Source organism: Pseudophryne corroboree, chromosome 10 (genome assembly GCF_028390025.1).
Source record: "Pseudophryne corroboree isolate aPseCor3 chromosome 10, aPseCor3.hap2, whole genome shotgun sequence".
Lineage (NCBI taxonomy): Eukaryota > Metazoa > Chordata > Amphibia > Anura > Myobatrachidae > Pseudophryne > Pseudophryne corroboree.
In genome coordinates this window covers 302,198,534-302,223,723 of record NC_086453.1, presented here as the reverse complement: position 1 = coordinate 302,223,723, position 25,190 = coordinate 302,198,534, and the positions used below count along the sequence as shown (strand labels likewise).

General features: G+C 46.9%; 1 protein-coding gene and 1 long non-coding RNA gene across 7 annotated transcripts in view; one reads left to right on the top strand and one right to left on the bottom strand.

Annotated features, from left to right (window-relative positions):
• NPHP4 (nephrocystin 4) overlaps positions 1 to 25,190 on the bottom strand; it is a 720,559-nt gene that overhangs the window by 87,743 nt on the left and 607,626 nt on the right. For all 5 annotated transcript variants that reach the window (XM_063943436.1, XM_063943435.1, XM_063943440.1 and 2 more), the window contains 3 exons: positions 11,135 to 11,263; positions 10,143 to 10,351; positions 1,106 to 1,332 (listed from right to left, as the gene is read on the bottom strand). In XM_063943436.1, coding sequence (XP_063799506.1) covers positions 1,106 to 1,332; positions 10,143 to 10,351; positions 11,135 to 11,263 — 565 coding nt within the window. The remainder of the gene's footprint in view (positions 1 to 1,105; positions 1,333 to 10,142; positions 10,352 to 11,134; positions 11,264 to 25,190) is intronic.
• The window catches only part of LOC134966581 (uncharacterized), a 289,870-nt gene that overhangs the window by 103,837 nt on the left and 160,843 nt on the right, over positions 1 to 25,190 (top strand). The window lies entirely within an intron of this gene.

Here is a 25,190-nt window from a genome sequence, read left to right as displayed (position 1 = left end):
TTTTACTTTTTTGTGCCCAGTCTCCTGCGGAGCCGCTATCCCCCCCATGGTCCTTACGGAGTTCCCAGCATTCACTAGGACGTCAGAGAAAAGTAAATATGCCCCAATATAGGGCCTAATTCAGACCTGATCGCTAGGGTGCGTTTTTTGCATCCCTGCGATCAGGTAGTCGCCGCCTACAGGGGGAGGGAGAAATCTTGTGCAGGGGTGCGATCGCATGTGCAGGATAGCTGCACAAACAGAAGTTTCTGCAGTCTCTGCACAGCCCAGGACTTACTCTTCCAGTGCGATGATCGGGGCCAGAGCTGACGTCAGAAACCCTCCCTTCAAACCCCTGGTCCCTCCTGCGTTTCTCCGGACACTCCCTAGAAACGGTCAGCTGCCATCCACAAACGGCCTCTTCTGGTCAGTCACCTTGCGATCACCCATGAGATTGCTTTTCTTGCACATCCCGTCGCTGCCTGCCGATCCCCGTCGTTGCACACCGACGTGCCTGCGCATTGCGGTACATACGCATGCGCAGTTCAGACCTGATCGCAGGCTGTACGAAAACGCAGCCTCGCGATCAGGTCTGAATTAGGCCCATAGTCCTGAAAAACATTTCATATCATGGGCCAGATGTAATGACACCCAAGTTCAGCAGCCGTGCAGGATGCTGGCCGAACACGGACGTTTTTATAAAGGGGCAATCACTTACAAGCCATGGTTTTGCCTTGTGAATGATTGCCCCTTTAAAAAGACGTGCGAGTTTGGCCAGCATCCCGCATGGCTGCTGAACTCGGGCGCCATTACATCTGGCCCCATCTTTTTTTCCTCTTAAATATGGATTTTTGTTTTTGTTTTAAACTTTTCAATTCTAAGGAAAGAAAAAAAAAATGAAGAAGAAACACAAAGCTCATCAAATGGCAGCAGCGATAGAAGAACAAATATCATCTGTGAAGACATCTCAAATTGAGGTGACGTCACACACAGACGTATAAAAGTTTAAGTGTGTGTTGTATTGTGCAATCCATGTATACACACCGTAATACAATGAATATATACTCTAGTATATAAAAGCAGAACATAAAAGCACAAATTGAATCCAAGACAATAAAGTTCGTACCTGAGGTCCATGTTATCAGTCTCAATAGATATTGTGTACTGGATGTTGTAAGGATTTTTAAGCTGAAACTCAAAGAATTCTGCAGTGCCCAGCGTAGCATAGACAGTGTAATTTGAGGTAATGGCCTGATTCAGCATGCTAGAGATACACTCCGCTTTGGTGCGCTCTCTGTATGCTTCAATGATCTGCAAATCTCTGGTGTGCTGACTGCGCTCCTCGTGTTGCGACTGGAAACCAAAAATATAGAGAAACAGAGCTCAGTAGCCATGTGTTATATAATAAAATACATTTTACATTCACGTTTGATTTATCTTCAAGGGGAATCCAGAAAATAAAGATCGCTTGGCTTTAAAAACGGAAAAAAACTATTTTTTTGTTAATTTCTTTTTTAAACCCAATGCACCTTTGTCTGTTCATCCACATAATCACCTCCACCATTTAAGCATTTATCATATCAGCCCACGAGCTGTAGAATAACCCCGTTGTACTCGGCTGCCTCCGGTCCATTGAAACAGTTGTTAACTGCAAGCTTCAGCACATCGTCACTTCCAAAATGTTCTCTGCCTCACAATTCTCTGAGCTTAGTGAGAAGGTGAAAGTCATGTGACCAATGCCGGAATCCTGACACCACTCAGGACACTGGTGCCGGCACACAGACACCCGACATCAAGAAGATGAATGTCAGGGTATGGGTTAGGTTTGAGGTCGTGGGGGGGAAGGTTAGGGTTAAGCACTAGGGGGGTGGTTAGCCATAGCCGCCAACCCAGCGGGTCAGGGTTAGGATAGGGGAGGATAAAAATCTATATAAACAAAAGTTTATTTTACACTGATTGTTATTTAACACTCCTAGACTTTATATAAGATATACTGTATATAATAAGAATTTACTTACCGATAATTCTATTTCTCGTAGTCCGTAGTGGATGCTGGGAACTCCGTAAGGACCATGGGGAATAGCGGCTCCGCAGGAGACTGGGCACAAAAGTAAAGCTTTAGGACTACCTGGTGTGCACTGGCTCCTCCCCCTATGACCCTCCTCCAAGCCTCAGATAGGATACTGTGCCCGGACGAGCGTACACAATAAGGAAGGATTTATGAATCCCGGGTAAGACTCATACCAGCCACACCAATCACACCGTACAACCTGTGATCTGAACCCAGTTAACAGCATCATAACAGAGGAGCCTCTGGATAGATGGCTCACAACAACAATAACCCGATTTAGTTAACAATAACTATGTACAAGTATTGCAGACAATCCGCACTTGGGATGGGCGCCCAGCATCCACTACGGACTACGAGAAATAGAATTATCGGTAAGTAAATTCTTATTTTCTCTGACGTCCTAGTGGATGCTGGGAACTCCGTAAGGACCATGGGGATTATACCAAAGCTCCCAAACGGGCGGGAGAGTGCGGATGACTCTGCAGCACCGAATGAGAGAACTCCAGGTCCTCCTCAGCCAGAGTATCAAATTTGTAGAATTTAGCAAACGTGTTTGCCCCTGACCGAATAGCTGCTCGGCAAAGTTGTAAAGCCGAGACCCCTCGGGCAGCCGCCCAAGATGAGCCCACCTTCCTTGTGGAATGGGCTTTTACAGATTTTGGCTGTGGCAGGCCTGCCACAGAATGTGCAAGCTGAATTGTATTACAAATCCAATGTCACAACTGAGGGCCTGAGCTGACGGAAGGCAGCCTCAGTAGTAGGGGCTGAGATGTACCGGAACCTGGGAGGTTGTATCAGACCCCTGGACATGTAAGTAACATGAAGAGAAACCGCCCGAAGGCGTGACCACGACAACTTGAGTAAAAGTCAATGATATTTATTTATGACAAACTCCATGCATCACAGTAGCAGTAAAAAGTAACATAAAAATCAGCAGAGAAATAATAATACAGTTCCTGGGTACTACAGGGTGGCAGGGGCCACAGAGCTCTGGTGGTATGAGACAGTTCTTATTATCTGCAAGTTGGAAAGTCCTTACCAGGCTCAACTGTAGCAATGAGGAAAGCCCAGGGTCGTACCAGCTGGTGTTCCAGGGAAAGCTGGACTGCTGTAGATAAAATGCTGCTGTGGGTACTGGTTAGAACCAGACAGGTGTTGGCACGGAGTGGATACTGGCTGGAACCAGTTAAATAATAAATAAAGCTTGAGAGCGATGCAATATAGATGAAATGTAGAATTTGAGAGCGGAGAAATAATAATACCGGTGGAGAGTGGTAAACTGCAGAAAGGACACCGGCCCTTTAAGAGAAGCTGTACACTGCTGGAAGCTGAGCTGGAAGCAGGTGATGTTGTAGCTGGAAACAGGTGAGTCCAGAATGGATCGGAGAGTCAGGTTACACCGCAGATGGAATGCTGGTGCTGGTCTCTATAGCAGAAGTCTGGAGACAGGAGCTGGAACCTGGAAGACAATCACAGTAAAGAGACAAACTGGAACTAGGTTTGACAACCAAAGCACTGACGCCTTCCTTGCTCAGGCACAACCTATTTATACCTGCAGCAAGGAAGGCATTGGCTAGGCAATTATGCAAATTAATAATACTGACAACGGATTGGTAGGAAAGATCAGCTGACAGAATCCAAGATGGCTGCGCCCATGCAGACACTTGGAGGGAAGTTTGGATTGTAATCCATGTGGCCTGGAAAACAGTAATGGCGGCGCCGGCCACCGGAGACAGGAGACGTCAGGCTGACAGATGCACAACCGACCACGCGGACACAGCGGAGGCCGCGGCTGACGTAATCGCCACTCTGAATGCAGAAGCTCAGGGACGGCGGCGGAGGCCGCGGGAGACGCCATGCCAGATGTATAAGGCGTTACTGTGACTGCGTCCAGAGAGACAGGAGAGGATGCGGGAATGTGCACATCAGGATGACAGATGGGATCCGGTCCTGGAGCGCTGAGCCAGCCTTAGAAGGCATCTGATAGGTAAGAAATGGCGTCCAGATACCCGGATCGTGACATCCAACGAGCAATAGTCTGCTTAGAAGCAGGAGCACCCAGCTTGTTGGGTGCATACAGGATAAACAGCGAGTCAGATTTTCTGACTCCAGCCGTCCTGGAAACATATATTTTCAGGGCCCTGACTATGTCCAACAACTTGGAGTCCTCCAAGTCACTAGTAGCCGCAGGTACCACAATAGGTTGGTCCAGATGAAACGCTGAAACCACCTTAGGGAGAAAATGAGGACGAGTCCTCAATTCCGCCCTGTCTGAATGGAAGATCAGATAAGGGCTTTTACAGGATAAAGCCGCCAATTCTGACACGCGCCTGGCCTAGGCCAGGGCCAACAGCATGACCACTTTCCATGTGAGATATTTTAACTCCACAGATTCAAGTGGTTCAAACCATTGTGACTTTAGGAACCCCAAAACTACATTGAGATCCCAAGGTGCCACTGGAGGCACAAAAGGAGGCTGTATATGCAGTACCCCTTTTACAAACGTCTGAAATTCAGGAACTGAAGCTAGTTCTTTCTGGAAGAAAATTGACAGGGCCGAAATTTGAACCTTAATGGACCCCAATTTTAGGCCCATAGACACTCCTGTTTGCAGGAAATGCAGGAATCGACCTAGTTGAAATTCCTCCATCGGGGCCTTACTGGCCTCGCACCACGCAACATATTTTCGCCTAATGCGGTGATAATGCTTTGCGGTTACATCCTTCCTGGCTTTGATCAGGGTAGGGATGACTTCATCCGGAATGCCTTTTTCCTTCAGGATCCGGCGTTCAACCGCCCTGCCGTCAAACGCAGCCGCGGTAAGTCTTGGAATAGATAGGGTCCTTGATGGAGCAGGTCCCTTCTTAGAGGTAGAGGCCACGGGTCCTCCGTGAGCATCTCTTGAAGTTCCGGGTACCAAGTCCTTCTTGGCCAATCCGGAGCCACGAGTATAGTTCTTACTCCCCTCCGTCTTATAATTCTCAATACTTTTGGTAAGAGAGGAAGAGGAGGGAACCCATACACTGACTGGTACACCCATGGTGTTACCAGAGCGTCCACAGCTATTGCCTGAGGGTCCCTTGACCTGGCGCAATACCTGTCCAATTTTTGGTTTAGGCGGGACGCCATCATGTCCACCTTTGGTTTTTCCCAACGGTTTACAATCATGTGGAAGACTTCTGCTGAGGAAGTCTGTTTCCCAGTTGTCCACTCCCGGAATGAACACTGCTGACAATGCTATCACATGATTTTCCGCCCAGCGAAAAATCCTTGCAGCTTCTCTACGTGGGCGACTGCCGTGATGTTGTCCGACTGGATCAGCACCGGCTGACCCTGAAGCAGAGGTCTTGCTTGGCTTAGGGCATTGTAAATGGCCCTTAGCTCCAAGATATTTATGTGAAGTGATGTCTCCAGGCTTGACCACAATCCCTGGAAATTTCTTCCCTGTGTGACTGCTCCCCAGCCTCGCAGGCTGGCATCCGTGGTCACCAGGACCCAGTCCTGAATGCCGAATCTGCGCCCTCTAGAAGATGAGCACTCTGCAACCACCACAGGAGAGACACCCTTGTCTTTGGTGACAGGGTTATCCGCTGATGCATCTGAAGATGCGATCCGGACCACTTTTCCAGCAGGTCCCACTGGAAAGTTCTTGCGTGGAATCTGCCGAATGGAATTGCTTCGTAGGAAGCCACCATTTTTCCCAGGACCCTTGTGCACTGCTTCACTGACACTTGGCCTGGTTTTAGGAGGTTTCTGACTAGTTCGGATAACTCCCTGGCTTTCTCCTCCTGGAGAAACACCTTTTTCTGGACTGTGTCCAGGATCATCCTTAGGAATAGAAGACGTGTCGTCGGGATCAGCTGCGATTTTGGAATATTAAGAATCCAACCGTGCTGCCGCAACACTACTTGAGATAGTGCTACCCCGACTACCAACCGTTCCCTGGATCTTGCCCTTATCCGGAGATCGTCCAAGTAAGGGATAATTAAAACTCCCTTCCTTCGAAGGAGTATCATCATTTCGGCCATTACTTTGGTAAAGACCCGGGGTGCCGTGGACAAACCAAACGGCAGCGTCTGAAACTGATAGTGACAGTTCTGTACCACAAACCTGAGGTACCCTTGGTGAGAAGGGTAAATTGGGACATGGAGATAAGCATCCTTGATGTCCAGAGACACCATATAATCCCCTTCTTCCAGGTTTGCCATCACCGCTCTGAGTGACTCCATCTTGAATTTGAACCTTTGTATGTAAGTGTTCAAGGATTTCAGATTTAAATTAGGTCTCACCGAGCCGTCCGGCTTCGGTACCACAAACATCGTGGAATAATACCCCTTTCCCTGTTGTAGGAGGGGTACCTTGATTATCACCTGCTGGGAATACAGCTTGTGAATGGCTTCCCATACCGCCTCCCTGTCGGAGGGAGACGTCGGTAAAGCAGACTTTAGGAAAACGGCGAAGGGGAGACGTCTCGAATTCCAATTTGTACCCCTGAGATACCACCTGAAGGATCCAGGGGTCCCCTGTGAGTGAGCCCACTGCACGCTGAAATTTTTGAGACGGGCCCCCACCGTGCCTGAGTCCGCTTGTAAAGCCCCAGCGTCATGCTGAGGACTTGGCAGAAAACGGGAGAGGGCTTCTGTTCCTGGGAACTGGCTGTTTGCTGCAGCCTTTTTCCTCTCCCTCTGCCACGGGGCAGAAATGAGGAGCCTTTTGCCCGCTTGCCCTTATGGGGCCCAAAGGACTGCGCCTGATAATACGGCGTCTTCTTATGTTGAGAGGCTACCTGGGGTAAAAATGTGGATTTTCCAGCCGTTGCCGTGGCCACCAGGTCTTTTAGACCTACCCCAAATAACTCCTCCCTTTTATAAGGCGATACTTCCATATGCCTTTTGGAATCAGCATCACCTGACCACTGTCTTGTCCATAACCCTCTTCTGGCAGAAATGGACAGCGCACTTACTCTTGATGCCAGTCGGCAAATATCCCTCTGTGCATCACGCATATATAGAAATGCATCTTTTAAATGCTCTATAGTCAGTAATATACTGTCCCTATCTAGGGTATCAATATTGTCAGTCAGGGAATCCGACCAAGCCACCCCAGCACTGCACATCCAGGCTGAGGCGATTGCTGGTCGCAGTATCACACCCGTGTGAGTGTATATACATTTTAGGATATTTTACTGCTTTCTGTCAGCAGGTTCCTTAAGGGCGGCCGTATCCGGGGACGGTAGTGCCACCTGTTTAGACAAGCGTGTGAGCGCTTTATTCACCCTAGGGGGTGTTTCCCAACGTGCCCTATCCTCTGGAGGGAAGGGGTATGATGCTAATAACTTTTTTAGGAATTAACAGTTTTTATCGGGGGAAACCCACGCATCATCACACACTTCATTTAATTCCTCAGATGCAGGAAAAACTACAGGCAGTTTTTTCTCACCCAACATAATACCATTTTTAGTGGTACTGGTATTATCAGAAATGTGTAAAAACATTTTCCATAGCCTCAATCATGTAACGTGTGGCCCTACTGGAAGTCACATTCGTCTCTTAATCGTCGACACTGGAGTCAGTACCCGTGTCGGCGTCTGTATCTGCCATCTGCGGTAACGGGCGTTTTAGAGCCCCTGATGGCTTTTGAGACACCTGGACAGGCACAGGCTGAGTCGCCGGCTGTCTCATGTCATCAATCTTTTGTAAAGAGCTGACTCACATAATTCCTTCCATAAGCTCATCCACTCAGATGTCGACTCCCTAGGGGGTGACATCTCTGTTACAGGCAATTGCTCCGCCTCCACCTCATTTTCCTCCTCATACATGTCGACACAACGTACCGACACACAGCACACACACAGGGAATGCTCTGATAGAGGACAGGACCCCACTAGCCCTTTGGGGAGACAGAGGGAGAGTATGCCAGCACACACCAGAGCGCTATATATATATACAGGGATAACCTTATATAAGTGTTTTTCCCCTTATAGCTGCTGTATTGTTATACTGCGCCTAATTAGTGCCCCCCTCTCTTTTTTAACCCCTTTCTGTAGTGTAGTAACTGCAGGGGAGAGCCAGGGAGCTTCCCTCCAACGGAGCTGAGAGAGAAAATGGCGCCAGTGTGCTGAGGAGATAGGCTCCGCCTCTCGGCGGCCTTTTCTCCCGTTTTTCTGTGGAATCTGGCAGGGGTTAAAATTCATCCATATAGCCCTGGGGGCTATATGTGATGTATTTTCGCCAGCCAAGGTGTTTTTATTGCTGCTCAGGGCGCCCCCCCCTAGCGCCCTGCACCCTCAGTGACCGAAGTGTGAAGTGTGCTGAGGAGCAATGGCGCACAGCTGCAGTGCTGTGCGCTACCTTGGTGAAGACAGGATGTCTTCTGCCGCCGATTTTCCGGACCTCTTCTTGCTTCTGGCTCTGTAAGGGGGCCGGCGGCGCGGCTCTGGGACCGGACTCCGAGGCTGGGCCTGTGTTCGGTCCCTCTGGAGCTAATGGTGTCCAGTAGCCTAAGAAGCCCAATCCACTCTGCACGCAGGTGAGTTCGCTTCTTCTCCCCTTAGTCCCTCGATGCAGTGAGCCTGTTGCCAGCAGGTCTCACTGAAAATAAAAAACCTAAAACTAAACTTTCACTAAGAAGCTCAGGAGAGCCCCTAGTGTGCACCCTTCTCGGCCGGGCACAAAAATCTAACTGAGGCTTGGCGGAGGGTCATAGGGGGAGGAGCCAGTGCACACCAGGTAGTCCTAAAGCTTTACTTTTGTGCCCAGTCTCCTGCGGAGCCGCTATTCCCCATGGTCCTTACGGAGTTCCCAGCATCCACTAGGACGTCAGAGAAAATATATATAATATAAAATATAAAACTTTGGGGCAGATGTATTAACCTGGAGAAGGCATAAGGAAGTGATAAACCAGTGATAAATCCAAGGGGATAAATGCACCAGCCAATCAGCTCCAATATGTAAATTAACAGTTAATGTGCTCATTGGCTGGTGCATTTATCACCTTGGATTTATCACTTCCTTATGCCTTCTCCAGGTTAATACATCTGCCCCTTTGTTCTATAGTAAACTAGACCCCAGAATATTATTTTAAATTTGGTTCTTTTGTCTAAAAGTACAACATATAAAGACAACTGCAATAACAACATGCACACTTGCCAGTGTTCAGGCTGAAAATGGCAACTTTTTATTATCTTCCATCAGTGTGATCCTTTGTTGTTTCCATAGTGTTTGCCCACTCATAAGTTAAAGCCGTACAATGTTGATGAACAAGTGCAGGAAGTTGGATGATGTATTTTCTAAGCTATACACAGTATATAAATGAAACCTTGCTGGCATAGCCATCTACATTTCAATATCCATTAATAAATCTGTCACGACAGCTATGACATTTACTATGATTAACACATAAGAAATGATCTACTAATTTTTTGGAAACCTTGTAATTTACTCAAATGGAAAATTGCTTTATACGTAGTAAATTAATGTAAACTTCTCCCAGACAGGTAGGGAGACTTCCAGCCAGACGGGAAAAGTTTGTCCTGCTACAGCATTAAATGTAGGCATTTCCATAGCAACAACATTTAAAACAATAGCAGACTCTATTTTATCTTAATGTCATTGTTTATCGCGTACTTTTTTTCTTCTTAATTGGATTAACAATGGGATTAATCAGATTACGGCCTGCAATCATCTAATATTGTTTTATAGCTACAGAAACCATAGAACGGGTGTATGTATAAAGGGTGCAGTGCGTGCGGTAAACAGGGGCCCCCTGGTCCAGAGGGGGGGGGGGGGGGGGCACACCGCACACCTTGCACTTATTTTTTTTTAATACTTACCGCTGCACCATTTTCCCAGAGACCAGCGCATGCGCACTAAACTTTTGGACAGTGCTAGGGTCTCCTAGTGACCCTAGTGCCAAGAGCCTATTGCTCTGCTGGATAGAGAGGAGGAGCTGCCCGGACTGGAACTGCATAAGGGCCTCCTCCTTCTCTCTTGATGCGCCCCTGAACCATACTTTAAAAAATAAACCCAGCCTATCTTATCTCAAATAGATAAATGCAATGTTAATATAATCAATATACAAAAGTGTTTCTTACCAGCCTGACTGATCTCATTGTATTGTCCTGATGCGACTCTTGCTGTCTTACCGCCATCATCCTCTCCATTTTACGCCTGTGAGTGACATCTGCCTCGCTGTTAGGCTGCTGGTATGCAACGCTGGCCTCTTTCATGCGGCTGGACAACATTGCTGCCAATTCACTGTCTAAATCAGCCAACTTCAGTGCCTGGGAGATATTTTTCCCTGCTATAGATAGAGAAAAGGATTTTCCGAGAAATGATTACCGAGCTAAATTACACAATGTCTTGTCATTAGACATAATTGAGCTTGAAGTGGCTTATCAAATGTGTGGTAATAGGCAGAGCTTCTGCACAAGGTAAGCCATTTTGTGTGTGACTGGACCATAGAATAAGAGCAGTTAGGCCCCGTTGGCCATCCATTCTGCAACATGGACCATTTTAAATAAAGTTAATTTAAAAGAATTGACATCTTTGATTGCTTTTTGAAATTTGGATAGTTTCATTGGGCACCATCCATACAAAGCACATATGTATTTCTGTAAGCACAGGCTGTTCTACTGGAACGGTCTAGAACAGAGATTTTCAACCTTTTACAACTTGCGGCACAATGCACAAGATATAAATATTGCCAAGGCACACTCAATGTAATGGTGATGCATGGTGCAGTTGCGTGTCCTAGGATGTCATGTCGCAGCTTCTCCATAGGTGACGCCTGAGCTACATCTGAGAAAGCCAGAAGAGTCCAACACTGCCCGGACCCAAAATTAGAACTGGCTCTGCAACCACTAAACCCACCAGTATTGAACGTTCCAGGGCCTCAGTAGTGACAAAACACTGACGGGCTTGGCTCTGCTTATATGGCGGCACACCTGGAGACTGCTCAGGGAACACTAGTGTGCCACGGCACAGTGGTTGAAAAACAGTGGTCTAGAACATTTAGGATTCAGTTGTGGCTATTATATTAGTACCATGAGGTAAACAGTTATTTATATTTTTGTTGACTACTTACTGCCCAGAGATATATTTGAAATCAAGCTGCCTCCGCGAAAACTGCTCCTGCCATCATGTGCCGTGATGATACGAGACTTTGGCACTGGAAGAGTGTTGGATCGCTTTAATTTTTGGTCCGGAAGGTGTCCTGTAAAATAATATTATAGTTGTGTAAAAGTCCTGACATCCAATTCATTAACAACCTACAGTAAGTAGGCAACAGTAAAATAATCAAATGGGAGTAAATTTTCTTTAACGATAACATAGTTTGGGTCAGGGACAAAAGAGTTGAGCCCAAGTAATATTCACATGCAATAACAAGGTTCCCTTCTGGTACATGTGGATTTCTGCAGCGGGAAGATGTTCTATAATCAGATGTGGGTCATTCAGTGCAACTATGTGCTACCTGTTACAGCATATATATATATATATATATATATATATATATATGGTGCCTGGCAGCAAGCACTGTATATAAAACGATAACTATAATCAAACAGTACGGCCAATGCAGAGTTGAACTGGAGGAGTTACAAAAGCACCGGACCTGGCTGACCGGCTGACTATGGAACCAGTATACAGATGGAAGATAGACTGTAAATACCGTAGATAGATGGGATTGGTATGGGATCCCAGCGTACAGGATGCCGGCTGTCACTATAACGACAGCGGCATCCCGTCGGCTAGTATGCCAGCAGCGGGGCGAGCGCATCGAGACCCCTTGTGGACACACAGAGGGATAATCACCTACCTCGCCAGTATTTTCTGGCATTGTACCACTGTCGGGAATTCGGCTTCGGTATTGTGGCCGCCGGGATCCCGACGGGCGGTACGTTAAACGCATACCAGATAGACAGTCAATAGGTCAACACCAGATGGTAGACAGTCAAAAGGTCAACAGTTAAATGGTCGATATTGTACTTAGGCCGACAGGCTCAAAAGGTTCAAATTGTCGACACATGGTTTTTAGGGTTAGGATGAGGGTTAGTGTTAGGTACTTGGCAGAGGGTTAGGATTAGACTGCTAGAGGGTTAGAGAGAGGGTAAGCACTTGACAGAAGGTTAGAGTTAGGCACTAGGGGGAGGGTTAGGTTTAGGGTTAAAATAACAAAAAAGTAATGTTTCACTCTATTTTCTTGTATAATCTGAATTATTCAGACCTTGCGATTAGATTCATATAACAATTTATATCGATGGAAATTATGAGTAGCAAGAAAACCTAATTACAGTACTTTTATAAGCGTTCCCCTGAGCACCTACCAAACACACATTCTCTGTAATGAAACAAAGACAATTAATGCTACAATTCTTCTTTACATTTGTTTTACAGACGCCTTGCTCTTATTACATAACCTTGTATTGCATTATCACATCAAAATGACCTGTGTTGCGAATTAAAATCAAAAAGAATAAAATATTATAACATTACGATACAACAACTTAAGAACGTTGCTCTTGCTTTGATCTATAGCTCAGCCTCAAGTGGATTTTGAGCGCACATCTCTAAAAGCTTGACAACTTCAAAGAATAAAAATCCATGTTGTCAATATACTGTACTTCCAACGCTAAAAGAAGATGCATTTAGCTTTATGTACAGGGGATGCTTTATAGACGTCTGCAATTCAATCCATTGCTTCTTAGATAAAATCATTTAATTCCATTTTAGTAGTGAGTTCAGAGGGGGGAAAAAATGAAGACACGAAAAGCTCCAGAAAGTGCTCTCAGGAAAGTCTCCGAGATGTGGCCATTCTACAAACATTAATCTCACGATGTTAAAGAATACTGCGCCTGCATTTTGTGGCCAAAAAAAAAACATTTTTCACCATCTGAGGGGTGAACTCATAGACAGTATTAGGAAGAGTTGTTGGCAAACATGTCAAAACCGGAGTCCATTATTGTTATCCAAGCTACAGTACCTATACAAAAATAAGCAACTCTCCCTTAGTAAAAACTATGGCTTATCATTTAGAGAGGAAGTAGGTCAACCCCATATGGCCGACGGGGTCAAAAGGGCGACATGGAAATGGTCAATACAAAAAAAGTCACAGTTTTTTCAGTGTCATTTTGTACGTTCTATTATATGTGACCATAATTAATAATTATACATATACCTTCGCGGACTTGCTTTGCTCGCCATGCTTCGGGCAAGTTGCATTGCTTCGCTACTGTTGTACTATTCCCAGTCGTAGTCCGCGTGGATGGTAAATCAAGCAAAAGTGTAAAAATATGTGAAGAAGCCGAAAAAACTTGTATTGACCAAATGTGTGACCACTGTCATGTCAACCTTTTGAACCGGTCAACCTTAAACACTATCTATCATTTACATATCTACTGATTGACCTGTAATGCATGTCGACCATATGGTGTCGACCTACTGGCTGTATATCTAGGGGAACCGGTCAGGATCTCGGCATTTGAAATACAGACCCTGGAATCCCTACATTGGCATCCTGACTAGGGTCAAAAGCCCGGCGCTGGAATTCCGAATGAGCATGTACCGGACAATCAGAGAGGTAAGCCGCGTGGGGTGTTAGGTTTAGGCTGCGGGGCTAGGGTTAGGCTATGGGGAGGGGGGGATAGTTGTAGGTAGGGAGGCCAATCCCGGGCCCTTTTTTCAATCCCGGGTATCGGTACTGAAAAATGGTCAATACCAGGATTCCCGGGATTGGCTATTTCCTATGTGTCCGCCCCCTCGCCCCGCCCACACAATACTCACCATACAACGGGGGTGGGCGGGAAACATCCGTCGCTCTCGGCAGGTGACGGTGGACGGCACAGCGTGACCAGTCACTGCACATCATGCTGAGCTGGGGAGCCGGGAGGAGGGAGCCGGGCAGCGTCTGAGCATCCTGAGGACGCTCAACGTTGATTCCTCAATCCCAGGATTGAATCCCGGCCATTTTTTGGGCCAAAATCCCGGGATCCCGCCGATCCCGGGATTGGCCACCCTAGTTGTAGGCTGTAGGAAGGGGATGGGGGTTAGGTTTAGGCACCCCCGGAGAGGGTTAGGGTTAAGCTGCGGGGATGGAGGGGATGTGGTGAGGTATGAGTTGCATTTAAAGGCATGTAGGGAGATAAGAGTAGCGTGTAGGGAATGTGGTAGGACTGGCGTGCAGTGGCATGTGGAGAGGTTGAAATGGTGAGTGAGGGCATGTGGAGAGGTAGGAGTGGCGTGTAGCAGTATGTTGAGAGGTATGAGTGTTATGTAGGGGCATGTGGAGAGGTATGAGTGGTGTGCAGGGCATGTGGAGAGGTATGAGTGGCGTGTAGGGGCCTGGGGAGAAATATAAGTGGTATGCAGGTGCATGTGGAGAGGAATGAGTGGCATGTAGGGGCATGTGGAGAGGTGTAAGTGGCGTGTAGGGTCTGTGGAGAAATATAAGTGGAATGTAGGGGCACGTGGAGAAGTATAAGTGGCTGTAGCAGCATGTGGAGAAGTATGAGTGGCGTGTAGGTGCATGTGGAGAGGTATGAGTGGTATGTAGGGGTCTGTGGAGAAATATAAGTGGAATGTAGGGGCATGTGGAGAGGTGTAAGTGGCGTGTAGGGGCATGTGGAGAAGTATGAGTGGCAAGTAGGGGCATGTGGAGAGGGCTGGGTGGCTTGATGAGTTCATGAAGGGAATTGTATGGAACATCAAAGGCGATGTAGTGCAGTGTGAATGGCATGTGGGGAGGTGTGATGTGGGGAGTTCTAGAGGCATGCGTTGGAAAGTGAGGGAGTTTTGGGGTACCTATGGGATGTGAGCTCTTGTGGGGGTCTGACAGCATTTAGGTGCACTTTATGGCAAGTGGGAATTCTCAATGGAAGGGAGTGTATTCTATGCTATGGTAAATGGGGCTCAGGGGAAAATGTGACAGGATTCTGAGGGACATGTGCAGACATTTTAAGATGATTAATGCAGATTTATGACCTGGGAGTCCTACTGTGCATGTATAACTGTGGGGGGCATTAGGGATTTATGCAGAAAGAAGCCCATAGGCTTTTATAGGCAACACCATCTATAAAAGACATTGGCTATTAGGTACAAGCTCCAGAGTTTTGCTTTCTGGAGTATGATACATATGAGGAATGCGGTCAAACTGTATTTTGCCATTAGTACATCTCACCCATAATCACACACATATACACATACATACACATATATACTGTAGTCAAATAATCACACACATATAGTCACACACATACTGTACATACAGTCCTGTACAGACACACTTATTTATACACGTACAGTCAGACACTAATACACACACACATACTCACACATATACAGACAGACGGGTGTACCGGCGGTCAGCTTACCGACGCCGGGATCCCGGCGGGGAGGAGCGAGTGCAGCAAGCCCCTTGCGGGCTCGCTGCGCTCGCCACCACGGGTTCTATTCCCACTCTATGGGTGTCGTGGACACCCACGAGTGGAAATAGTCCCTGTTGGTCGGCATGCCGACCATCGGGATAGCGAGCCGTCGGGATGGTGGAGGAGGTCATGTGACTGTCGGTCAGCTGACCGGCGGTCACATGAATACCACCCCAGACGGACAATATAGTGCTCCTTCTCACCTTACAGAGTATGTACACTCACTGTCTGTAGCAGCTCCTCCGTCCCTTCCTCTCTCTTTCTCCCCATGCTGTCTTCCTGGCTAGCACTGGCTGAGTGCCATGTAGCCCTGCCCCATCCTAAAAGACTCTGCCTCCCTTTCAGTCTCCAGTCAGTCTACAGCCTGGTATTGCAATCACCCTGTAACCAAAGGCCAAGGGGGTACCCTGAGAGGGGAGATTGTGTAGAGATGCACCCTTTTCTCCCCTCCCCCCTCCTTAAGTTAGGTCTGGATTTAGCACATGTACAGAGATGGCCCATGTTATGGGATTGCTGCGGTTGTGTCAGTGAAAGTGGTTACATACACGGGCACTCAACTGCTCACATAGGAGGGAACAGTGGAGTCATGAGGGGTGTGTGGGGTGTGTGGCCCGCACCCAGGTGTCACCCTTCAATGGGGTGACACCAAAAAGAGCTGTACATCCACACTCACTTCCGGCAGTAATTCAGACATCCGCCTGGCCTGACTAATTTCACCGCCGCCGGGTCTGTACTGCCGCAATCTATGGATGCCGGGTGCAGTACTTCACTCCCCGTGATGTCATCACGCACGCCGACACCGCAGGGAAGGCCATTCTGGGAGGGAGAATGGGAGTCTTTACAGCTAACGGGGTACCCGGCTCTCATCCCTGCCTGCCACTGCTGGGCGCGCACAGGAGATGCACCTGGATCTCGTCCCTGCCGCTGAAGGAGCACCGCCAGACGCTTGGTTCCTGTACCTGCCGCCGCTGGAGCTGGTAGGCTTTAAAATTAAATGACAGTCTCCTGTCTGTCCCTCTCCCACTCTGCATCCTCTCCCACCCAGTGTCCCAATCTCTAGTATGTCTCCCTCCCACTCTGCATTCTCTCCCACCCAGCGTCCCAATCCCCAGTATGTCTCCCTCCCACTCTGCGTCCTCTCCCACCCAGTGTCCCAATCCCCTGTCCCCCTCCCACTCTGCATCCTCTCCCACCCAGTGTCCCAATCCCCTGTCCCCCTCCCACTCTGAGTCCTCTCCCACCCAGTGTCCCAATCCCCTGTCCCCCTCCCACTCTGCATCCTCTCCCACCCAGTGTCCCAATCCCCAGTATGTCTCCCTCCCACTCTGCGTCCTCTCCCACCCAGTGTCCCAATCCCCTGTCCCCCTCCCACTCTGCATCCTCTCCCACCCAGTGTCCCAATCCCATGTCCCCCTCCCACTCTGAGTCCTCTCCCACCCAGTGTCCCAATCCCCTGTCCCCCTCTGCATCCTCTCCCACCCAGTGTCCCAATCCCCTATCTCCCTCCCACTCTGCGTCCTCTCCCACCCAGTGTCCCAATCCCGTCCCCCTCCCACTCTGCGTCCTCTCCCACCCAGTGTCCCAATCCCCTGTCCCCCTCCCACTCTGCATCCTCTTCCACCCAGTGTCCCAATCCCCTATCTCCCTCCCACTCTGCGTCCTCTCCCACCCAGTGTCCCAATCCCCTGTCCCCCTCCCACTCTGCATCCTCTCCCACCCAGTGTCCCAATCCCCTGTCCCCCTCCCACTCTGCGTCCTCTCCCACCCAGTGTCCCAATCCCCTGTCCCCCTCCCACTCTGCATCCTCTCCCACCCAGTGTCCCAATCCCCAGTATGTCCCCCTCCCACTCTGAGTCCTCTCCCACCCAGTGTACCAATCCCCAGTATGTCCCTTTCCCACCCAGTGTCCCAGTCCCCAGTCTGTCCCCCTCCCCCCTGCGTCGTCTCCCACCCAGTGTCCCAATCCCCTGTCCCCCTCCCACTCTGCATCCTTCCCCACGCAGCATCTCCCCCTTTCTCTGTCCCTCTATCCATTATGTCCTTCTCCCACCCTGCATCCCCCTCTCACCCAATGCCCCCTTCCTCCTCAGTCATTCCTCCACCATGTGTCCTCCCTCTCATCCAGTGCCTCTTAAGGACACCCCCATTCTGATTGCCCACACCCCTTTTTCGGCGTCTGCCACAGTACACCCTCGAGTGGACAATACCCCTTTCAATTTTCAATACCCCTACTTCAAAATTCCCTCTTCGATCACCGTATGTGTATGTATGTATGTATGTATGTATGTATGTATGTATGTATATATATATATATATATATATATATATATATATATACACACACACACTGATAAGAAACCGTGTGGTGTGCAACGGGAGGAGGTCCATGGGGGGTGACACCATGAGTTACTACACCGGGTGACACCAACCCTAGTGACGCCTCTGGGAGGGAATACTTGTAGGGAGAAACTGCAGCTGCTATATGGCTTCTAAGGACCTACCAATCAGTATTACAGTGTGTACGGATGCTGACAGTGGGTGTCCACTTCTGAATAAGCCCCAATAAATGTACGTTTCCTAAACACAGGACATCTAACCTTATAACCTGTGGACAGTAGCATGCAGGAGAAAATTTGGGCCCAAGCTACTAGCTGCAGAGGTGAGCAAGGGAAAAAACACTATTACTACTAGCCACTCAAAAAAAAAAAGGACACATTTAAATAAATTAGAAATCTAAAATGGAAAACATTTAACATCTGAAATGAATGTAAAAAATTGTCAAATACATTTTTAATGCAAAGACCAAAAAAAGATTTAGCCATGTATAATTTAATCAGTATCCTTATGTTTTCCACAGGTCACTGTGCTCAGCATATTAAGCACTGCTTGGCGAACGTCTCTAGAAGGTTTTTGCAGGTTGAATTAACAATTTGCTTGTATGATTTGTTGCTGTGCAGTTCTCTGAATTTACATTTACATACTTCCAACAGATTTTGTGGCCTTAATTATCAATTATTTATAGCCTGCAACAAATACAATAACATAACGTGACACAGTGTTTCACAGAAAGCACAGATCATTTCATTAACAGTAAAAAAAAAAAGGTAAGCATGTCTAGATAGACTGACAGGCTGCACAGCCAATCAGTGCACAGGGCAGTGATGTGAGGAGGGGAATGGAGGCAACGGGAATAAACAGACTGATAATTATACAGTAGAAGGAGCAGGCTCCCACAGCAGCAGAGTATATCAGGAGATGAGTGATTTGATAATGACTAAAGGGCTACATGTGACAGGGGCAGTGACAAGATGTGAGGAGGGGAATGGAAGCATCAGGAAGGTACAGTGGGGTTAATTCAGATCTGTATGTAAATTTAGTTCATCTACGATCAGTTTCTCAGATAGCGGGAGGACGCCCAGCACTGGCCTATGCCGCCCCGCATGTATGGCTCTGCCCCACCCCCCCCTCGCACGGGTGCAAAAGCATTGCACGGCAGAGATGCTTTTGTACCTGGCGAGTAGCTCCCTGCCAGGCGTCTACCCAGCGCGACCCACGAAACAGACTGGACACGCCTGCGTTGTCCAGCCTTTGCCCCACCAATGGCATTCTAACGCCGTTGGCACGCCCCCTCCCGCCCCGCGACCACCTCTGCCTGTCAATCAGGCTGTGGCGATCACAGCCCTGAAATGCTGAAAGCATCTCACTGTGCTCCCAGTGTGCGTGGGCACACTCCACAAAGGGATTCAGACTGCAATCACTGCCGCTGCAGCGATTCAGTCTGAATTCCCCCCAGTGTTAGTTATATAGTGGAAGGAGCAGCACAGAGTATATCAGGAGATGAGTGATTTGATAATGAATAAAGGCATACTTGCCTACCTGACCCTCTCCATGAGGGAGAAAATGCCCTGTTCCTGGACTTTCCTGGTAATGTATGATTGCCATCACCTGTGGTGAAACACCTTTCTTATCAATTACCTAGCTCACCACAGGTGATGGCAATCATACATTACCAGGAAAGTCCAGGAACAGAGCATTTGCTCCCTCATGGAGAGGGTCAGGTAGGCAAGTATGAATAAAGGGCTACATGTGACAGGGGCAGTGACATGATGTGAGGAGGGGAATGGAGGCATCAGGAAGGTAGAGTGTGAGTTAAATAGTGGAAGGAGCAGGTTCCCCAGCAGCACATAGTATATCGGGAGATGAGTGATTTGATAATGAATAAAGGGCTGCATGTGACAGGGGCAGTGGGGGTAATTCAGACCCAAATCTAACTCTCTCTACAAATGTTATATCCCCCTCCCCCCCTTGCAGTGCACATGGTTTTGCCCAACTGCTAACAAATTTGTTGCTGCAATCAGGGCCAATATTTACTAAGAATTCGAGTTTGTCCGATTTGTGTTTTTTTTTTCTAAGTCCCAATCCGGGAATTCACCAAGCACCAATCTCGGCAGTGTTTGGACTATTCGTAATGGTTTGATTTGCAAAGTTCCGAAATACGAATGAATAGACCATCGGTCAAACACGGCTGTTATTTCATACAATACGGGCATTCACTATTCATTCGTATTTGGGTGTTAGTTTCTGAGTGCTCAAGTGCGGGTCTGTTTTTTTTCGATTCGTTAAAAAAAGCAGCAAAAAAATAGACCTGCTTTATTCAGTCGAGTTTGGATAACCATGCACGGATCAGTGAGATCTGTGCATGGTTATCTATGGGAAAGGGTCTGTTTAGTGTAAAAACTGGAAAAAAAATTGAGTGCGGTGAGGTTACTTTCGGTCAACCGCTGACCGCAAAGTTCCCACCATTGGCTACAATGGAGCGCATAGGCTCTACATTGTATCTCTGCCGTGTGCAGCCTGACAGACACTACAGGAGCACACAGCCAATCAGGAGAGTGCCACGACGTGGCGCTCCCTGATTGGCTGAAGGGACCCTCTTTGACAGGAGTCAGGGGGGGTCCTGGCAGTCGGGGAAAGGGGTCCCATGTGTAAACATGGGACCCCTTTCAGTGCGTGGTCGGGTTTCCGTTTTATTATTTTGCCAAGTACGTGGATTATACAAAGGTCTGATTCTACACTGGATTATGTGAGTACAATTTTTTTCACAGGTACCCCAAAGATTCTACATGGAGAAGTAGACCGAGCCTCATGGGAACATAGGTAAGTATGTATGTATGGAGGTGTGCATGTATGTAATAAACTTATACTTTCACGGTGTGTGTGTCCTGTTTTTTTGGGGGTATTTTTTTAGTAGTAGTACCAGCGGGACCGGTTTTCCACCGCATGCTGGTACTTGTGGTTCTCCAAGTACCAGCTTGCGGGGGAGGCTTGCTGGGACTTGTAGTGCTGCTACTAAAAACAATATTCACATTTTTTCAAAAGGCTATCAGCCCCCCCATCCGCCGCCCTTGGATGGGGGGGACAGCCTCGGGCTTCACCCCTGGCCCTTAGGTGGCTGGAGGGGGGGGAACCCCTTGATTTAAGGGGTTCCCACTCCTCCAGGGTACCCCGGCCAGGGGTGACTAGTTGGGTATGTAATGCCAGGGCCGCAGGGACCAGTATAAAAGTGTCCCCCGGCTGTGGCATTATGTACCTGGCTAGTGGAGCCCGGTGCTGGTTTCAAAAATACGGGGGACCCCTACGCTTTTTGTCCCCCGTATTTTTGGAACCAGGACCAGGCGCAGAGCCCGGTGCTGGTTGATGAAATATGGGGGAACCCCCGTCATTTTCCCCCCCATATTTTTTCAACCAGGACCGGCTCAAAGAGCCCGAGGCTGGTTGTGCTTAGGAGGGGGGACCCCACACAATTTTTATCAGATTTTTGAAGACTTTAATCAACTTTTTAAGGTACACAATGAAGCCCTGCACGGTTCTCACAGATCCGGCCGGGATTCCTTGTGTTTTGTCAGGCAGTGTTTTACTCATCACTCCCGTAAAACACTGCCTGATATTACGAATCACATCGACATCGGAAAAAACGATTGTGCAAAACTCGGCAGCTTAGTGAATGATCGTATCAGGATTCAAAAAGTTGCAGTAAAATGCACCCGATACCATTCGAGTTCAAACACCCTTCAAAACGGACAAAACACGAATCTTTGTAAATATACCCCCAGGTCTGAATTACCCCCTGTGACATTAAGTGAGAAGGTGAATGGATGCAACAGGAAGCCACAGTGTGAGAGTTATACAGTGGAAGAAGCAGAGTTCATGGACAGCAGGCAGGAGTAATATCAGACTTCATAAACCAGTTGATGAATGCAGTACAATTAATATCAAGCCCAGTCACATTAGCAAACATTATAATTAGTTATTTCCTTTTTCTAGATCTCACAAGATGGTATACAGGAAATAAATACTGTATCATAAAGAAGATGGAAATTCTCTTAATTTCAATATGACCTAGATTCTCAATTCATTCAAATGAGAGTTGGGGATTAGTCTTTCATGACTCAGGGTTTTACTGTTATGTGTTCCCAACAGAGGCAGCAGCTAGCATGTGACTACCTGTCTGTTATCACTGTAGTGTTCATACTTCGTCTGTGTGCTTAGCACAGATAATATCAATGGAGATCGCATGAGTAATATGATTTCATTATGTAAACACCCTGCAAATAAATAAATTCATTCTGCTATTAAAAAATGTGTTATGATAAAAAGTAGGCTTTCTAGATTTTATTTTACTTAACTAGGTGATCTGCTACCACTGACATTTTACTTCTGACAGCTTTCAGGCTCCGTGCATCATTCCTCCATAAGCTTATCTATTCCCTGCAGGCAACGTATGAAAAAGTATGATAATGGCAATTTAACTTTTAATATAGCTAATCTTTCTTATGGTGATTAGATGTCAGAACCATAAAGAAACGACATTGTTTAACTGTACATTTTAAAATGAAATGAGTATTGGCAGCAATTTTATAAAATACTGGTGCAATGTATTAAATAATGTTTTTGTTAATTTCTGCTGACGGTATATACGGTATGTATATATATATATATATATATATATATAAATATGTATGTGTGTTTGTGTGTGTGTGTGTGTGTGTGTGTATATATGTGTGTATATATATATATATACTTTGCCACCTGTAAGCTACACACAGGGTTCTGGGGGTAGGTGGGAAGTGTGGATGTTCCAGGTTCTCATCCATTTGGCCCAGACCAGGTCTTATAGGCTTCTTAGCCCAAGAAGCTGCTTTATCAGCCAGCACCTGGGTGCTGGGTTTAAAGCAAAGTCTCTCCCACCAGTCAGGGCTCCTGAAGGCAGTTAGTGTCCAGGTGATAGGCCTGCTAGGGACAGTGGGATCCGGAAGACTGGGGCACTCGTGTCAGGATGCCGGGACCTGAAGGGTTCCTTATTTAGTAAGAGGGAGTGAGGCAGGGCCTAACCTCCCTGGTAGTTTATACTAGATAAAGTGATATTTTGTTTTATGTATACTGTATCTTTGTTTTTGAGCAACCTGAATAAAAGGTATTTGTTGTTTATGCATAAGCCTGGAGTCAGTCACTGGTGGAATTTTTGCAGTAGACCACATTCTAGCAAGACTCCTGTTACAATATATATATATATATATATATAATACATACATACATATACACACACACACACACACACACACACACTAGGGTCCATATATATTGGGACAATGACACAAATTTCCTACTTTTGTCTCTTTAAGCCACCACAATGGGAGATCACGTTAAACAAATGAGATGCAGTTGCAGTGCAGACTTTCCGCTTTAGGGCCTAATTCAGACCTGATCGCTGTTGAGCGAAATCGCACAACGGCCAATTATCAATCAGCTGTGCAATCGTAATGCACAGGCGCGAGGCCAAACTGCGAAAAAATCCTCCGCCTTTTTTGTTCGCTAGGAGTTCGCAGATTGAGTGACAGGAAGTGGACATTTATGGGTGGTAACTGCTCGTTTTCTGGGAGTGTCAGGAAAAATGCAGGCATGCCCAAGTGTTTTCAGGGCGGGTGTGTGACGTCAGCTCCGGCCCGGTCAGCCTGTTTCTTTCGCCCTGTAGGACACAGACTGGAAAAAACATTTGATGGTGAGTTGCGAACGGATTTGCAGCTGATAGGCGTTTTCATAGCTTTTTGCATGGCGTATGCAGACTTGCACGGGGCGGATTTTCACTCTGTCTGGGTGGCGACTATCCAATCGCAAACCTCTGCCAATTCGCAGAGGTGCGATTAGGTCTGAATTGGGCGGGCTCGAACAAAATTTTGTATGATACATTGAGGAATTGCAACCATTTTTATACACAGTCCCCTGTGTTCAGGGCTAAAATGTAATTGGACAAATGAACACAATCATAAATAAAATGTTCATTTTTAATGCTTTGACGAGAATTCTTTGCAGGTGATGACTACCCAAAGTCTGGAACCCCTGTATATCACCAAATGCTGAGTTTCCTCCTTTGTTTATTACTGCTGTTTTCAGTTGTTTGTGGACCTTTCTGCCTTTTGGTACTGTCTTCAACAGGTGAAATGCTCCATCGTGTTGAGATCAGGTGGATGACTCGGCCATTGCAGTATATTCCACATAACTCCTGACTTACTTTTGCAGTATGTTTTGGGTCATTGTCCATCTGTACTGTGAAGCACCATCCAATCAACCTTGAAGAATTTGACTAAATCTAAGTATATTTCTGCACATGCCAGCATTCATCCGGCTGCTTCTGCATTCTGTCACAGCATCAATAAACACTGGTGAGACGCCATTCACGAACATGCCATCACTCTGCCTCCGTGTTTTACGGAAGATGTGGTATGAATGAAATATAACTTTTGTGCTGTCTGCGCAGATTTAAACAGTGTGATTTAGCAGCATATACACTTTAAGGAAAAAAATCACCAATTTTCCCAAAAAACAAGAGCATAACAAATAGGAAAGATGTACAATTGCGCTTACACTGTTAATATGAATACAAGGGGTGCTGGTAGAGGCCCTTTAACTCAATCGAATAGAAGAGAGAGTGGACCGTAGTTGATTCAATCCCTTAATGTACTGTACTACAAAAGAAAAGAAGCAATAGTGCAAAAACACCAAATACTGATAAATGTTCTTTAATGGTCAGAATTTTGCACTCACAAACGTAGGTATTTTGAAGACATGTCACACAACACTGGTCCACGATTAAAAACGATTGTTGGAGCCAATAATTCTTTCGGAAATGAAGCCAAAATGTGAGAGACTAAAAAATAAAAATAATGCAATAGTGCAAACACCTGTAGATAAGGTAGCTATTTAATTAGCACTGAATGCACTCACAAACATAGAAAATAACTTCCTACTTTTCTATGTTTGTGAGTGCATTCAGTGCTGATTAAATAGCTACCTTGTCTACAGGTGTTTGCACTCTTGCATTATTTTTATTTTTTAGTCTCTCACATTTTGGCTTCATTTACGAAAGAATCGGAGTAGGTGGATATTGGGGGCAATTCAGACCTGATCGTAGCAGCAAATCTGTTAGCAGTTGGGCAAAATCATGTGTACTGCGGGAAGGGGGGGGGATATAACATTTACAGAGAGGGTTAGATTTGGATGGGTTATATTGTTTCTGTGCAGGTTAAATACAGGCTGCTTTCGTTTTGCACTGCAATTTAGATTTCAGTTTGAACACACCCCACCCAAATCTAACTCTCTGTTCCCATGTTATATCTGCCCCCCCCCCCCCCCATGCAGTGCACATGGTTTTGCCTAACTGCT